We start from the raw sequence: 17659 nt of genomic DNA, 5'->3' as shown, positions 1-17659 counted from the left end.
TACAGCCTGGCTTTCCCTCATTGCTCTTCAGGGTCTCCTTCCAGAGAGCTCCTCCCAAGCGCCCCCATCAGAAGAATTCTCGTGTCGCTCCACTGACACTCTGGTGGCGCCTCGCTCTTCCCCAGAACGCCCCGGCCCTTCACCTTCCAGGGTCCATTCACGGGGGCACGGCCTGCCACCGCCTTGAGGCCCACCAGCTCCCCTGTCGCTCTTCTCATCTCTCCACGGCTCTGAGCTGAACCATCCCTGTGCCTGACTCCCTCTGATAAAGTCTGACTTACCCTTTAAACTCCAGCTCAAACATCACACCCCCTCTACGAAGTTCCCTGACTTGCCCAGAGCGATGTCGCCCGCCCGCCCCAGTAACTCTCATGTATACCATGTGGGATGGTGCCGACACCTGCCTGCTTTCCCAACAGAACACGAGTCCACCCTGTGACTCTCTGAGGCACTGACCGAGTGAGGGGGTGAGTGGGTGCCCGGCGCTCAGCTGAACCCCCAGAATGTGGGAATGAGTGTCTGAGAAACACTCTGCTCTCAAGAGCATATTTACTGCTCAGAAATAAAATCTTTTACTCTTCATGTGTAACATTTAAAAGGCGTGTATTCTCTGTGGACAGAAAACGGTATTTATTTATGTAAATTGATTGTAGCAGCAGGACATGAAATGAAAAGATCGTATTGCAGTATATTTAAAAGTGGTAAAATAATACATCCCCAGCTTAAACACCCACTTTCCTTTTCCAGTTCTTCTGGAGCTATTAATTCCTAATAAACATAATAAAATTCAACCTACCCCCCAACAGTGAATGCCAGAAGCCGCCCGTCCCTTTGACCAGATCACCTTTTCCACGGGGGCCACATGACACCACTGCACCCTCCGGTCGGGCAGGGAACCTTCGAGGCACCGTCTCTCGAAGACTTAACGGTGTGACCGTGGTGCCGGCCGCCCCTGCCCCCTGCTCACACACAACAGCCTTCTCCAGTCAGCTACCTTGGCTCCTACGAGCCTATTTCATCTCAGTAACCTTGAGATATTTACTGACTCTAAAACTACCGTAGACACTTTTGGGCCGGGAGCATTACAAAGTTTTCCCTGTGCACCTTCACGGGGGATTTTCATTACAGGACATTCCAAACTCAGGAGTCCAATACAGTGTGGAAATTTTTTTTTTTTGAAGCTACCCTATTCTTCAACAGTAAAATTAAAATGTTATTGTTCTGTTTGGGAATCAAACTTTACCACCCTAGGGTTCATGTGACTCTGAAACAGTTCGCACTTCTCAGGGCAACCTCAAGCACCTCCTTTCAATACAAACACAGCGAACCACCGTCCCCTTGGGTGCCGTAACCATCACGGACTTCCTGGGAGGGGACATTCAAGTTTACCATCAGCCATCATCTGGGCTATTTGTGCCTAAGACTGTATTTAGGTGGGTCTGACGGACAGTGTTCAGGAAGAAGGCCCCTGCAGCACAGGAAGAAGCTGAAGCACTGGCTCCTTCCCACGTGGACTGGGCCGATCACGCAGGCCGCACACTCCGCCCGCTCTCTGCCGTGCACGCTGTCCCCGCGGGCACGGTCTGGAGGCGGGACGGCCGCACGACGGTGGTGTAGGGGACCGAGAGAGTCTTTCCTCACACTCACACTCAGCTTTTCCTTTGCTAACAGTTCTGGCTTCTCTTTTAAAATAGCCCAAGGTTTCAACTGCTTGAGTGGCTGCCACCTTCTTATTAAACTTTAATAAACTAAGCTTTTTAAACCACGTAAAAATTTCATCAAGCATTGGTCAACCTTAGGAAAAATGGAAGGAGGAAGAAAGGTCAGAACACCACCTCCCACTGCAGTGGCGTCTGGAGAAGGTGCCTTGGAAGCCCAGGCTGGGGCACAGGCTCCCTCCGCGGCCACAGCAGATGGCGCTGCACCGCCCCGCACACCGGGCTGCACACGGGCACCACCCAAGAGCAGGCTCTGGGGACCACAGCCCGCTTCTTTTGAAAAGTCCTTGAGACGCTGCACTCGTCCCACCGCTGTAAGGCACAGGCAGCAAACACGAGGCCCACGGGCACCTTGGTTCCACCCAGTGGCAGCGCTGAGCTCCTTGCCCCTAGTTAAGCAGTAGTTGCATGTATACGGTCCTAAAATCACATTCGGCCCTTTGAAGGCGGCCGTGAGACTGTTGTGGCCCCCAGTGAAAATGAGTCTGACATCCCTGTTCTAAGGGTTTCTTGACAAGAACACCATTTCAGAGCAACTCTTCGTCATTTTACTTTTAGTGTTTTATAATGCAATATATATTTTAAAAAAAGGAATAGAGCATGCTAGATATCTAAAGTGCTTAATACAAGGAACAGATAACAGAATTGAAAGGGGAAAACAGAATTGAAAGGGGAAAACAGAATTAGCAGTATGAACAGACTGGACAAGGGACCAAGCCTTGTGCTACTATTTATAAAAATCATGCTCATGTATTACACTGGTTCAAAATTTTACTTCAGCCCTGGCCGGGTAGCTCAGCTGGTTAGAGCATCATCCTGATACACCAAGGTGGTGAATTCCATTCCTGTACAGGGCACAAGCAAGAATCAATCCATGAATGCATAAATAAGTGGAACAACAAATCAATGTTTCTCTCCCTTCCTCTCTAAATCAATTGTTCAATCAATCAATCAAAACGGTCAAAGAGCCTTTAACATTTTTCATGTGCAGGCCGCAGGGGAATAAAGCAGGGGAAATGGGACAATTGTAACAGCACAATCGATAAAACGTATTTAAAAAGCGAAGCAACATCACTGACAAAAGAAGGCTGGACTCCACTGTGTTTTTGAGCAGCCGGAGAACTGCGGCTGACATCTGCTTTCTCCGAACATCATTGGTCAGAGTTTCTCCTCAGGTATTTTGATGATAATGGACAAATGCCAGCATTTTCTTAGTGCCCATCTGCCTCTGTATTCCTTCGTTTCATCATATTTTGGTTTCATATCTTTTCATTTTGTCAAAAATCTTGTAAAACTGATACATCTTATTTTAAGGCTGTGTATCTGATTTCATACACGCATACCTAATAACCTCATCTCTGGAAGCAGCATACTTTAGATCAGTTAACACTTCCATCTAATATTTATTGCTCGGATCAATCTATGTCCAAGCCAAAACTCACGTGCGACGCTGGGGGACTTCCAGTCCCGCCACAGTGGAGCAGCCCCGTCCCTCCCAGCGCCCCCTCTTCCTAAGACCTGGGGCCCAATGCCACAAACAGGCACAGGGTCTCCCCCGGGGAGGTGGGAAGGAGAGGTGGGCTGTTGAAGGGGCAGCCCTGAGACCGTGAGACCCGAGGAACATGGGCCGTGAGTTCCCTGGGTCTCCTCACAGCCTCACGCCCCAGACAACGTGCCACAGAAGCCTCCAACTGCAACTGCAGACAGAGGGGTGGGGGTGGGGGTGGGGGGAGAAGCCCGCTCCCTGTCGCCAAAGTACCAGGAAGACCGGCCGGTACCTGTCCCATTCCAGCCGAATGTGCACGGTGGCCATCTGCCCAGCGCGTGCCCAGAAGCCAGCTGAGGAGCGGATGGAACTGCCGTCCAGAGAACGCCCCCCCACGGCAGGACCCCGGCGTTGCCAAGCTCCTGAGGAGCACACGCCACCACTGAGCGCCCCGCAGGCCCCAGAACAAATCTCGACAGATCTACAGGGACTGAAACCAAACAGCGTATCCTCCGATTATAATGAAGTCCAACCAGGAACCAGTAACACTCAGATAAAAGCCAACAACTGAAAATTAAACAGTACACTTCTAAGTAATACACAGGTCAAAAGAAAGTCTCAAAAAGAAAAAAATACATACAACTGAATAAAAATGAAAACACAGGATATCAAAATAAATGGGACACAGTTAAAGTAGATCTGAGAAATTTATACCACTAAATTCTTACACTGGAAAGTTGAAAGTTTAAAATGAAAAACACCTAACTTCCTATATTAAAAATAAAATGGAAAACTGGTTCTTTGGGAAAAATCAGTAAAATTAAGAAATTTCTAGCATGACTGACAAAGATAAAAAAGATACAAATCACCTCCTTGCACAACCTCCTCACACAACCACAGCAAAAAGTACAACTAAACTACAATACAACCATCACCCAGAACCGTCAGAAAATCGAGCTGAATGCGAGTCTGACAACCAGGGAACTGAAGGAGCCACACTCATCCCAGCAGGTTGGCGGGCAGGGGATGAGGCGAATGGCTGGTCCTGCACCCACATGTGACAGACATAAAAGGGGTGTCTTGGAAGCGAAGAGTCCCAGCCCCGCACCAGACCACCCAGCCCAGGGTTCCAGTGCCAGGAAGACAGACAAGTCCCCACAATGTCTGGCTGTAAAAATCAGTAGGGCTGGGGATGGCAGAAGAAACTGTGGGATTCCTAGGTATCTCCACTTAAAGGGCCCACAATGGACTTACTCACAGTCACTCTCTCTGGGCTCCAGCACCAGGGCAGCAGCTGGAAGGGCACCAGGGGTGTATGGGGAGGAACTGAAGTGTCTGGCTGGCATCGGGGCGAGTGCCGGGGAACAGCTTCCTCCCGCACAAAACTGCAGAGGACATGCAGCCACCACTGTCCCTTTTCTGAGTCCTTCCACACACAGAGCCACAGAGTGGTGGCTCCATATCTGAGACTCTATCAAACTGGTTCACATGGGTTGCCCTGCCCCAGCTATTACCTAAGGCTCCGCCCCATCCAACTTAAGGGTGCGCCACTCTACAATAGGCCATGTTACAAAGACAAGGAGTCAAAGCAGCTTTAACTAATACACAGAAACAAATACAGGGAGGCTGGCAAAATGAGCAAAGAAACATGGCCCAAATGAAAGAACAAAACTCTAGAAAAAGAACGAAACAAAATGGAGACAAGCAATTTGTCAGATGCAGAGTTGAAAACACTGGTTATTAGGATGCTCAAGGAACTCACTAGGTACTTCAACAGCATAAAAAAGACCCAGGCAGAAATAAAGGTCACACTTAGTGAAGTAAAGAACAATTTACAGGGAAACAAAAGTAGAGTGGATGGATGACACTGAGAATCAAATCAATGATTTGGAACATTAGAAAAAAACATTCAGTCAGAACAACAAGATGAAAAAAGAATCCAAAAAAAATAAGGACAGCAAAAGGAGCCTCTGAGACAACTTTAAACATACCAATATTGGAATCATAGGGGTGCCCGACGGAGAAAAGGAAGAGCAAGAAAATGAAAACTTATATGAAAAAACAATGAAAGAAAACTTCCCTAATTTGGTGAAGGAAATAGACATACAAGTCAAGGAACCACAGAGAGACCCAAACAACTTGGACCCAAAGAGGACCACACCAAGACACATCATAATTAAAATGCCAAAGGCTAAAGATAAACAGAGAATCTCAAAAGCAGTTGGTTACCTACAAAGAAGTTCCCATAAGACTGTCAGCTGATTTCTTGAAAGAAACTTAGCAGGTAAAAGGGGACTGGCAAGAAGTATTCCAAGTCATGAAAGGCAAGGACCTACATCCAAGATTACTCTATCCAGCAAAGGTTTCATTTAGAATGGAAGGGCATATAAAGTGCTTCCCAGAAAAGGTAAAGCTAAAAAAGTTCACCATCACCAAGCCATTACTATATGAAATGTTAGCGGGACTTACTGAAGAAAAAGATGATGATCAAAACTATGAACATTAAAATGGCAATAAATTCACAACTGTCAGCAAATAAATCTAAAAAACAAACTAAGCAAATGACCAGAACAGGAACAGAATCATAGATATGGAGATCACATGGAGGGTTATCAGTTGGGAGGGGGAGGGGGAGAGAGGGGGAAAATGTCGAGGGATTAAGAAGCAAAGGTGTTAGGTACACAATAGACAGGGGGAATGTTAAGAACAGTATGGGAAATGGAGAAGCCAAAGAACTTAGATGCACAACCCCCGGACATGAACTAAGGGGGGATTGCTAGAGGGAATGTGGGGTGCTGGGTGGAGAGGGACAGAGGGGAAAAAACTGGAACGACTGTAATAGCATAATCAATAAAATATATTAAAAATGATACAAATAATTAAAATCAAGAATGAACAGGGAGTGCTGCTAGAGACATTGCAGCCCTTAAAAGGAGAACAAGGGCGCATTATGAAAAACTGTGCTCATAAATTTGATATCTGAAAAATGCATGGGCCAATTTCTTAAAACCAACAATTACCAAAATTCAATAAAGATGAAACAGACAACCTGAATCATCTTTGACGATTAAAGAAATTAAATTTTGGCTCTGGGTAGCTCCGTTGGTTAGAGCATCATCCTGATATGCCAAGGTTGCGGGTCTGATTGCCAGTCAGGGCACATATAAGAATCAACCAACGAATGTATAAATCAGTGGAACATCAAATCTCTCTCTCTCTCTCTCTCAAAGTAATAAATTTTTAAAAAGACAAAAATAAATTAAATTTTAGAGACTTCCGCCAAGATGGAGGTGTAGGTGGAAACACCTGGCGTCCGCACACAACCAAATCTAAGAACAACAAATTTTTAACAACAATAAACACAACCAAACCACACAGAAAATCGACAATACGGAGTCCGAAAACAACGAAATGCTCAGCTAAACCACTAAGAGGGGCGAAGCCAGCAGTGGATCGGAGTGGGTTGGCCAAAAAGATCCCTGACCAGGAAGCCGAGGGCGCAGATCCCAGGTGCGGGCTAGCTACGGGTGGACACAGGGAAGAGGCGCGGCTGTCTGTCTGCGGTCAGTGGAGCATTTGCGTGCAGATAAACAAGTGAAGAGGCAAGCATTGAGACCTCACGACACAGGGTGGTGGGCTCGCGCATTTCCACTCAGATAGACAAGCGGGGGCGAGCGGTGGGACGGACTGGGCGAGAGGAGAGGACCGCCATTGCTCCCTCTCTGATCCCACCCCCACATACAACGTCACAAACCAGCGACTTGGGTGGCCCCACTCTGGTAAACAACTAAAGATCCGCTCCTCAAATGTAACAGGCACAAACAGATAAAAACATGGCTCAAGAACAACTCAGAGCCCCAGAGCCAATAAATCTAAGCAATGAAGAAATAGCCAAACTTTCAGTGCACAGTTCAAAACACTGGTGATCAGGATGCTCACAGAACTGGTTGATTTTAGTCACAAATTAGAGGAACATATGAAGGCTAAACTAATTGAAATGAATGGAATTGCACAGGAAACCAATAGTAATGGAAAGGAAACTGGGACTCAAATCAAGGGAGTAGACCAGAAGGAAGGAAAAAAAATGACCAACCAGAAAAGAATGAAGAAACAAGAATTCCAAAAAATGAGGAGAGGCTTAGGAACCTCCAGGACATCTTATAAATGTTCCAACATCCAAATTATAGGGGTACCAAAAGGGGAAGAAAAAGAGCAAGTAGAAAACTTCTTTGAACAAATAATAAAAGAGAACTTCTCCAATCTGGAAAAGGCAATAGACTTCCAGGAAATCCAGGAAGCTCAGAGAGTCCCAAAGAAGTTGGACCCAAGGAGGAACACACCAAGGCACATCATCATTACATTAGCCAAGATTAAAATGGAGGAGAGAATCCTAGAAGCAGCAAGAGATAAGGGGACAGTCATCTTCAAAGGAGTTCCCATCAGACTGTCAGCTGATTTCTCAAAAGAGATCTTACAGGCAAGAAGGGGCTGGAAAGAAGTATTCCAAGTCATGAAATCCAAAGACCTACATTCAAGATTGCTCTATCCAGCAAAGCTTTCATTTAGAATGGAAGGACAGATAAAGTGCTTCTCAGATAAGATCAAATTCAAGGAGTTCATCATCACCAAGCCCTTATTATATGAAATGTTAAAGGGACTTACAAGAAAAAGAAGATAAAAAAGATGAACAGTGAAAGGACAGCAAACTCACAGTTATCAACAACCACACCTAAAACAAAAGCAAATTAAGAGAGGACAGCTAGATCAGGAGTGAACCATAGAAATGAAGATCACGTGGAGGGTTAGCAACAGGGGAGTGGGAGAAAGAGAAGGGGGGAGAAGGTACAGAAAATAAGTAGCATAGACAGTATATAGAAAATAGGGGGAGGGTAAGAATAGTAGGGGAAATACAGAATCTAAAGAACTTGAGACACGTGTTCATGAACTAAAGGAGGGGGCATGGTGGGGGAGGGGTGTGCAGGGTGGAGGGGAATTGGGGGGATAGAACAAATGTAATGGCATAATCAATAAAAAAAAAGAAAGAAATTAAATTTTAGACCCCCCCCCGCCGCAAACTAGCATCTCTAACAAACAAACTTAGACACAAAATCCTCAACGAAATATTAACAAATCTAATCCAGTAATGCACAAAAAAAAAAATCACATACTCTAGCCAAGTGGAATTTACTCCAGGGGTGCAAGTCTGGTTCAACATCCAAAAATCCGTTAGTGCGATCCACTGTGCCCATGGGCTACAGGAGAAAACAAACATCATGTGATCACGCTGACTGACACATGGAACCATCTGACAAAACCCGACACTTGTTTGTGATAGCAACGCTCTGCAAACCAGGAGCAGAGAGGAGCTTCTTCGCTGCAGTAACAAAGATCCACGAAACAGCATGGCTGCCACCGGTGCCACGGCGAAAACCCGAGTCCCGCTCTCTGAGATCAGACGTGGCAAGGTGCCCACTCTCAGCACTGGCGCTTGACACAGGCCTGGGGTCCCAGCCATCTGGTGAGACAAGAGGAGGTGAGGCGTAAAGACTGAAAAGGAAGAAATAAGATGGCTCCTCTCCACAGGTAAACACGATTGTCTAGATGGAAAACACTGCACCATCGATCTACAATGATAAGAGAGTTTACAAAAGTTGCAGAAGAGAAAATCAATACCCAAAACAAAGCACACTTGGACACCCCAACAGTGAACGCCTGGAACCTGGGATTACGACACACAGGGCATTCACCATCGCATCGCCACTTACAGTCCCTGCAAACAAGTGCAGATTCTTTTAGGTGTAAACCTGACACACGTACGGGATCTGTATGCTAAAACCTATAAAGTACCAATGAAAGAAATAAAATGGGACCGGAATACATGGAAAAACAGCCTGTCTGACCAATGCAGCTCAGTGGGTTGGGTGTCCTCCCACAAACCAAAAGGTCGCTGGTTTGATTTCCAGCCAGGACACATGCCTGGGTTGTGTGGGCCAGGTCCCCAGCTGGGCATGTGCAAGAGGCAGCCAACAGTGCCTCTCACATAAAAATTTCTCTCCCTCTCTTTTCCCTCCCTCCTCCTCTCTCTAAAAAGAAATACATAAAATCTTTAAAAAAAATAAATGCAAAAACACACAAAATTAATAAACTGGAAGATTCAACATGGGGATAATTGATGTTCCGATAACTGATTTAACATCAGTTATCCCCAAATTAATCTATAGGTTTAATATTTTCTTACCAAAACCCCAGCAAGGTTGGTTTTTTATTCCCAAGACAGGAGAGCTTGTTCTAAAATTTATGTGGAAAAGCTGTAAAGACTGAGAATAGATAAAACAACCTTGAAAAATAAGAATAAAGTGAAAAGAGTCATTCTACCCAATACTAAAGCCTCACATACAGACAAAACTCTGTGGTGTGGACAGAGGGATATCAGCAGGAGAGAAAGCAGGGGGTGTACACACGCCACCCCCCCCAAGAGACCCAATTGGCTTCTGACAAAGGTGCAATACTGGACATGCACAAGCAAAAATAAATAACCTCAATCTAAACTTCACACTTTGTATAAAAGTTAAAACTCAAAATGAACTACAGACTTAAATGTAACGTGTAAAACTATAAAACTTTTAGAAAAAATAAAGATCTTTACACTTGACTGCAAAAGCACAACTCATAAAAGGGAAAAAAATCAATAAATTGGACCTCATCCAAACTTACAAATTCTGCTCTTCAAAAGATCCTGTTAAAAGGCTGAAAAGACAAGATACAAACTGGAAGGAAAACGGCAAACCACAATTCCGACAAAGGACCTGTACTCAGAAGGCACAAAGCTCTCAGAACTCCACAGCAAACATGAACGCCGCAAGTGGAGGATGGGCGAGAGCCGCTGACGGCCCCTGTGCTGGGGAGGCGGCCCCTGTGCTGGGGAGGCGGCCCCTGTGCTGGGGAGGCCAGGGCAAGGCTTCCACCATCAGCTGCCACTGGAGACGTGAAGGAAAACCACAGATGTTACTACCCCCATCAGAGTGGCTAAAAAAGAGCGATGACAGCAAATGCACTGAAGAATGGCAGGAATGGGACTGGGGGGATGTGTCTGGTGGGAAAGGGGAAGGAGGACAGCCACTGGGGAAAGAGTACGGCAGCTTCTCACCTAAGTACATGCTTCCATAGCAACCCCACGTTTCACTCCTGAACTTGCGTCCCCGGGATGTGAAAACTCATGTCCACACGAAACCTCTCTGTGAGTGTTCACAGTCACTGTAAGTGTAACAGCCAGAACCTGGAAACAATGTGATTTGCCAAACTGTGGCATGTCCAAGCCATGGAATGTTCCTGAGCATTAAAAGGGAGTGAATGCTGATACACACAATGATTTGGAAGGATCTCAAGGGGCTTAGGTTAGGTGAATCAAGTACCACGTGACTCCACTGACACAGCCCCCGTGAAATGACAAAACCGCAGCATTCGGGACAGACCAGTGGGGACTGGGGGCCAGGCAGGGTCTGTAACAGGGGGATGACGGTGACTACAGAGGAACAGCACGAGGGGTCCTTCTGACACACGTCGAGACGTTCTGCATCTTGATGTGGTCAGTGGTCACCTGACTTTGCACAGTAGTAAAAACCCGTGAACAAGTACAAGTCAACTAGGGGAATCTGAGTAAGGTCACTGCATTGTTTCAATGTCAATATCCTGGCTGTAGCTCAGTGGACTGAGTGCAGGCCTGTAAACCAAAGGGTCGCTGGTTCGATCCCCAGTCAGGGCACGTGCCTGGGTTGTGGGCCAGGTCCCCAGTAGGGGGTGTGGAAGAGGCAAGTACACACTGGTGTTTCTCTACCTCTCCCCTTGCTTTCCCCTCTCTCCAAAAATCAGTAAGTAACATCTTAAAGAAACATACATCCTGGTTGTGACATTCACCATTCCTGCGAGATTTCACCACTGAGGAGAAATGGGCAGAGGTTGCACATGGTCTTACTTCTTGTTTACGCAGGTGAATCTACAACGACCCCAAGGTAACGAGTCTGCCAAATGCGTAAGACTGGCATTCCTGACAGAAGCACAGGTCGCCCGGACGTGACGATGAAGACACAGCAGACATCGGGCAAACTCAGACGGAAAGCACCAGGCCTGTACCTCTTTCAAAGCGTCGAAGTCACGACACAGGGAAAGAGACAGGACCAGCACGCACAGCACTCGAGCTGACGGAAGAGCCCGGCACATCCCTGCTGCGAGGACACACTGGGACAGTCCACGAGGTCTCAGAGAGGTCTGCAGCTCAGACCGGGTGGCGCTATGTTAGGGAATGCACAGCACAGGGTTGAAGGGCAGAGGGGCACCGTTTCACGAACTGACTCTCCAATGGTTAAACGACACGCACACACGGGAAAGGAAATACGGTGAACCGTTTACAGCTGAAGAACCTGGGTACGGGAATACTTTATACTACTTTAAACTGTTCTTGCAATTTTTCTCTAAGCCTGAAATGACAAGTAATAAAAAAAGTAAAATAAAAAATTTAAAGGTGTACAAGACACTGCACAGAACCTGGTACAAGTTCAATAAAGTATTTTACTCCAGTTGCAGACGCAGAAGCACGTTGGGAAGCCGGACGCACCAGCAGGAGGAACACAGTGAACCGGTGGCAGGCTCGGAGCTGGACTCGGACCGCTGTCTGTCGTGCGGCGAACGAAGCCCGTGCCCCTCCCTCCCACCAGAATGAGGGAGGGTGAAAATTCACCCCCCCCAGGGGTTTGGGGGGCTGTTTAAGGAGAGGATGGCCGGACACAAACTGGTTTCGCCAAGCAAGTCACGCCTTAGCTTCCCAGAAGGAAAGCCCAGGACCGCGCAGGGCCCTCAGGCCTGGATCTCGGCCCCCAAGGGGGATATTTTGTCTACAGCACATCAAACAACCAGGTAGCAAACAAACTGCCTGAACCCCACCAGTAGGTGCAACAGCCAGCAGCCCACCCTCCCTGTGTCTTCACTCTCCCCCTCCCCCGAAGCCCACCGAGACGCGGGCTGGGCCACGGAATCTCAGCTCTTCGCTGGCCCTGCCCCCTCAGCGTCACCCTGCAGCCACGCTTAGGTAGGATGACTTGTTCTTAACGGACTTACTTCCTCTGAACAGGTGACACCTGGTTCAAAACTTTCAGGAAACAAGAAGGTGTGCAAGGAGAAGTTCCCTCCTCCACGTTCCAGTCCCTCCCACCGACACCCAGAGCCCCCTGTGTGAAAACGCGGCTTTCTGCACTTCTCCCAGGTACCAGAACTAGCTCGATCATTATATGATGTTAAGTTGAACATCTACTTAGAACACCCCCACGTGACCCCTATAATTTAGTAATTTCCCCACGCAGGCATTTAAAATACCCTTAAAGTACTCGCGTAGACAGGTTCCCAACATTAAAATAACCGAAGGTGAAAACGTTCAGCAACCTGAGAAGACACCCGCGAACTGGCAGCACGCACAGCCCCAGAGCCCTGACGCTCACCTGGTTCCTGTCGCGCGCGTTCGTGTATCTGATCTTCTGGATGAAGTAGAATATGAGCCACGCCGAGGAGATGATCATCAGAACGATGAAGGATATGGACACGAAGACGAGGGAGCCCCGGCTGAAGTTCTTTGGCGGCATCCGCGCGCCGACGGCGATCGTCATCTGCACGGAGATGTTTTTCTCCAGGTAGCTCAGAATGTCCTTGCCCCTCAGTTCTGTGATCATCACGGCGATGATGTCCCCCGTGCCTGCAACGTAAAGCAGACACGTACGCTCGCATGCCGCTCTAAACTCACGGAGAGCAAGCACTGAAAAGTGCTCAGAAAAACCGCGCCACTGTTTCTGCAGACGGCAGGCACTGTGGGCAGCACTGCGGACAGACGGGGCGCTACCGGGCGGCAGTGTGGACCGCCGCAGCGACTTGCGTTACAACTGTATTTAAAAAAATTACCAAACCCAGTCAAATGTGATAACAGTCCAGAACACTGCCTTATGTGGCAAGAAACACGAGATACAAAAACGTCTTCCATCTTAAAAGGCTCTTTAGAAAGTCCAACCCCTTAAGAAAGTGAGAAAAGTGTTATTATTTATATATAGAAATCAGTACCTTTTACACTAACCACTCTTAGGATGCTCGTGCGACCCCTGCCATGTGCAGACAGCACATGGGTGCAGCCTCATCGGGGCGCTAAGTGCCAGGACACAGAGCGGACGACTGAGTTAGTGACAGTGACGTGCCAGACGGTGGCGCCTGGTAACAGCCGAGCCAGGCCTATGTCCAGACCTGGCTGGAGGGAGGTTCCTCTCTGGTTCCCCCCAAACCTGCTGGAAACCAAACTCATCCGTGGACAGACCCAGCCTTCGACGCTGAGGGATCTGCTATCGCAAGGCTTCCCGTTCTCTCGGCTGTGCGGAGGTCCTGCTACCGCGCAGACTGCGCAGGAGGACGTTCCGAGGGTGCGTCTACCCTCTCCCGGCGATAATGCGGGAAAGGCAGCGACTCTCGGAGGAGTGGGAAGTCCCAGCCCACTTCTCCTCCTTCCTCACTCTCCTTTAAGGAAACAGAGCTTTTAGCCACCACTCCAGCTGCTGGCAGCCATCCTTCATCAGCTGCTGCCAGGGCCGCCCAGCAACCTGCACCTCCCACCATCTGCCTTCTTCAAAGAGTCCCAGAGACTCTGGGTGTTGGAGGAAGGAGGACATTTTATTTGGGGAAGAGAAAGTTAGAAACCACTTATTCAAATCTGAATAAGGTTTGTGCACGTAAATGTGGACCACCGAGACAAAAATAAACCAACCCCTCAAAACTTGCCCTTTTTAAAGGCTTCTTCAATAAATACCACCGTGAAATATTTGGTCTGCATGTTTAATTGAGTTTATAACTAAAGGGACTGTCCTCATATCACATGCAGCCAACAAGCACAGGCAACGGAGAACAAACTCAGTCATCTAAAGTGGTTTCATGAAAAATTTAACCCCGTGCACCTTTGTGTTACCTTATTCAAAATTGTGCCAGTCACTTTATGAGAATAGCGATTTATCAGAACACAGATTAAAACCCCAAAACAAAACGAAAACTGTAAATTTAAAGCAAGCAACAAAGTTAGCGTCTGTGTTTCTGAAAGAAAAAAATCCGACAGTGGAGTCAGAGGACACCGCAGTCCTCCGCAGACGCACTTGACCTTGCACCGAGGGGCCCAGGTCTGCGCTGTCCAAGGTTGTCCGGCAGGCAGTGGCGAGCAGCACGAGGTGCCGGCCTGGCTATAAAGTAACTGAGACGGATCCCACACTCGACACATGACGATCAGTCTCATTGCTTTATAACCACACCAGGCACAAACACGGCTCAGAGCGGTCTGTGGCACCCTCCGGAAGACACGGCTGGAAGAGCAGCAGCCAGGGGCCGGGCCCTGTCGACAGGTCTCCTTCACTCAAGGGACGCTACGCGTGCTCCGCCTACTTTCACTGGGAAGCTGTGTGGGAAAAGAGTGTTTAATTATTTCTGTCATCCATCCAGCAGCATTTATGGAGCACACACAATGACCAACGCTCTTGAAAGCTTGCTAGCCTCTCAAAGCGAGTGGAACACTACCTGCTGGGAAGTAAAAAATGCGTTATCGCTGCCCCTGGCTCCCGGCACAGGGCTCCTGGGTCCCTTGGCATTTCCTAGGCGACAGGAGAGACTTCAGTTCTAAGGAGGCCTCCTCTGGCCACGGCTGGTCACCAGTAAACCAGGCCAGGAGAAGCTCTCGCCCTCGCCCATCCCCCACGCTCGGGAGGGCAGTTCCGCCCCAGACACGTCCTCACAGCAGGAACTGCAGAGCTGCTGGGGCCTGTCAGAGAGCCCTTCCCCCACACCCCGTCCTGTGGGCCAGGCAGGTCACCCATACCCTGCATTGTATCCTTTCTACTAAACCAGTAGGTGTGACTCCCTGAACTCTGAGCCATACCAACGGGCTTCCGAACCCAGGAGGGGGCTGTGGAAACCTCGATTCGGAGCCAGGTGGTCGCAGCACAGGTGACAACCTGGGACTTGGGAAGGTTTACGGAGAGGAGGGTGCGGGGGTGCAGGAGCCCTTACCCGCAGGATTGGATGTCAACTCCAAGTAGTGCCGGGTTCTAGCTGAATAACAGGACGCCCAGCTGGTGCTGCTGAGAACTGCTGGGTATTGAGAACCCCCCACACATTTAGGGGACTCCCCACGTTTGGTGACGGAAGTGTCAGAAGGGACGTGCTCTGTGTGAGTAGTAATGCAGACGCACAGAGGAGTGTTTTTCTTTCACACTTGCTCGTGATCACATAAAAACTCTGCCCTCAGAAGGCAAATGGGACTCTTAAAGGTGTTAGCGCAGGTGGCTAGATACTAATAAAGGGAGAGAGCAAAGAGTCGGACACTAACAAGCCCAATCTAGCAGGGAGCTGAGTAAGACCCTAGCCCACTTCACTGGGCAGTTACAGCTTCACACACACGGAGCAGGCCACTGCGTCCTCCGCTCTCGGGCCTAGTCCCTAAGGTGGGCAGGATGGCACCGGTCAATAGCCGAGGTTGTCAAGGGAGGAACAGGAACAGCAGGAGAAATTCCCCTGCTGGATGTACGTGCATCAGGAGCCAAAATGGAGACCACGAGGGGAAGGTGTCTGGTCTGGGGAAAGGACAGGATGAGGGGCCAGCACGAGCCTGGGACAGATTGGGACTGGTCAGTCTGAAAGAACACCTGGCCCTTCCCAAGACTGAGGTCATGTGATCAGGACTCTTGCCCAGTAATGGGTGGGCCTCACAGCCCTGGGGCCCCAAGTGCAGGCTCCAAGTGGCCTGGGTCCTGGACACAGCAGCGCAGCGCGGGCTGGAACACAGCTGGGAACAGACTACGCTAGCCGGGTAGGGACAGAGGCTGGATGGCACTAGGCTTTGGCGTAAAGTGAATTGATGGCCCAGAGTTTCTGGATCTGGGCCCTTCTTCTGGACTTCATGGAAATGAGACTGGATGTTCCCCAAAGCGGGTGAATGGGGTTGGGACCCCCAGAGCATGGTGGGGATAGTTTTCTATTCTATCCTAATAAACCTTACCGCTGCATCTCGTCCTCCCATGCGTGGGACCCCCAAATGCTTTTCCTGTGCTCTGTGAAGGGACCCCAGTCCCACTGGGACCAGAGAGTCTAGGGAGAGCAGCTAGACTTGAGTAGCCAGACTCATGCAGCCTCCTGGCCCGGTGCACAGGGGGAGGTGGGCAGCGGGACAGGGAGGGAGGGGGGCTGAGGCACTGCAGGGCGAGCAAGTGAAGATAATTACAGAGGTTCATGAAGCGAAGGCACTAGCTCTTCATCACTTTAGTCATAAATCCCTCAGGAATCTGATAGGAGGGGACCCCTTCTAGAAGAGAAGGCCCCCAACTCTACTGATTTCAGGAGAGGTCCACAGACCTCTCTTCTCACTCTGACATAGGTCTGGCCTTCTCACTCCTCACTTCTGACATAGGTCTGGCCTCCAAGGCTCTGATTCAAGGATGCCTCAGACGCCTGACTTTTAAAGATTTGCAAAGACTTGGCCCAGCTTCTGGGGATGTTAATGCCAGAGAAAACGTAAGCTTCAGGATAAAACCAGGCTAGATCAAGTACTGACTGATAAGCGTAAGGACTAATTAGACTGTAACGGGGTAAACATTCAAGGAGAGAGGACAAATATTTGCGCATCCATCCCCACTCTCATATCCCTGCCACCAAGTCACGGAGGCAGCTGCGGCGTGCGGGTGTTTCACCGTGCCGCAGCCAGGATGACTTTACCGGAGATGACAATGAAATGAAAGCCTAGTGTGAGCCCTGCTCTCTCCACCTCCTTGAAAACGTTCCCGTTAGTCTTTACATGAACGTGCGCATCCAGTGAGGGAGGGTAACTGCTTCCACCCACCGTTCCATTCTCTTCCCTTTTGAGAATTTCCAAATCCACAAAACAGTTTCAATACTAGGTGAACACACATGTACTTTTCACTTAGATTTGTGAACTGGCAACATTTTACCTTTTCTACAGGGTCCGGCAGAAGAGACGCCTGCTTGAGTGTGGTTGGTAGGGCAATAATATAGGTGTGATAATATATAGTTTTAATTTGAACATTTCGCCTAAAATGTCGTATGGTGTGCTTGGGTGTGATGTTACGTTACAGAATTGCACACTTATGACTTTGTAGTAAAAGATTTTATAATAAAAAGGGGGTGTTATGTGTGCCGAACGCTGTATTTATTTTTGTTGAACCAACGGGAAGTACATTGCAAACACCGTGACATTTCCTCCTTAAATGCTTCCGCTCACCTTCCAAGAACAAGGACACGACCTCTGACACAACACGGCTCTGCGGCACTCAGCCCCTGCCCAGACACCCCCTGCGCAGCCCCAGCATGACCCCTCAGACTGCTTGGTGTGGGGTCACTGCATGGCTGTCTTGCTAGTCTCTCTGGATCAAGAGCAGGT

At 48.7% G+C, this 17659-nt stretch overlaps 1 protein-coding gene across 3 annotated transcripts in view; it reads right to left on the bottom strand.

The window, feature by feature from the left end:
* RNF130 (ring finger protein 130) overlaps window positions 1-17659 on the bottom strand; it is a 100222-nt gene that overhangs the window by 46057 nt on the left and 36506 nt on the right. For all 3 annotated transcript variants that reach the window (XM_053656798.1, XM_053656799.1, XM_037136355.2), the window contains exon 3: window positions 12693-12943. In XM_053656798.1, the coding sequence (XP_053512773.1) occupies window positions 12693-12943 (251 nt within the window). The remainder of the gene's footprint in view (window positions 1-12692; window positions 12944-17659) is intronic.

This window comes from Artibeus jamaicensis, unplaced genomic scaffold (genome assembly GCF_021234435.1).
Source record: "Artibeus jamaicensis isolate MK-2021 breed Jamaican fruit bat unplaced genomic scaffold, CSHL_Jam_final scaffold_286, whole genome shotgun sequence".
NCBI classification, from domain to species: Eukaryota; Metazoa; Chordata; class Mammalia; order Chiroptera; family Phyllostomidae; genus Artibeus; species Artibeus jamaicensis.
This window is presented reverse-complemented; position numbering and strand designations above follow the sequence as displayed.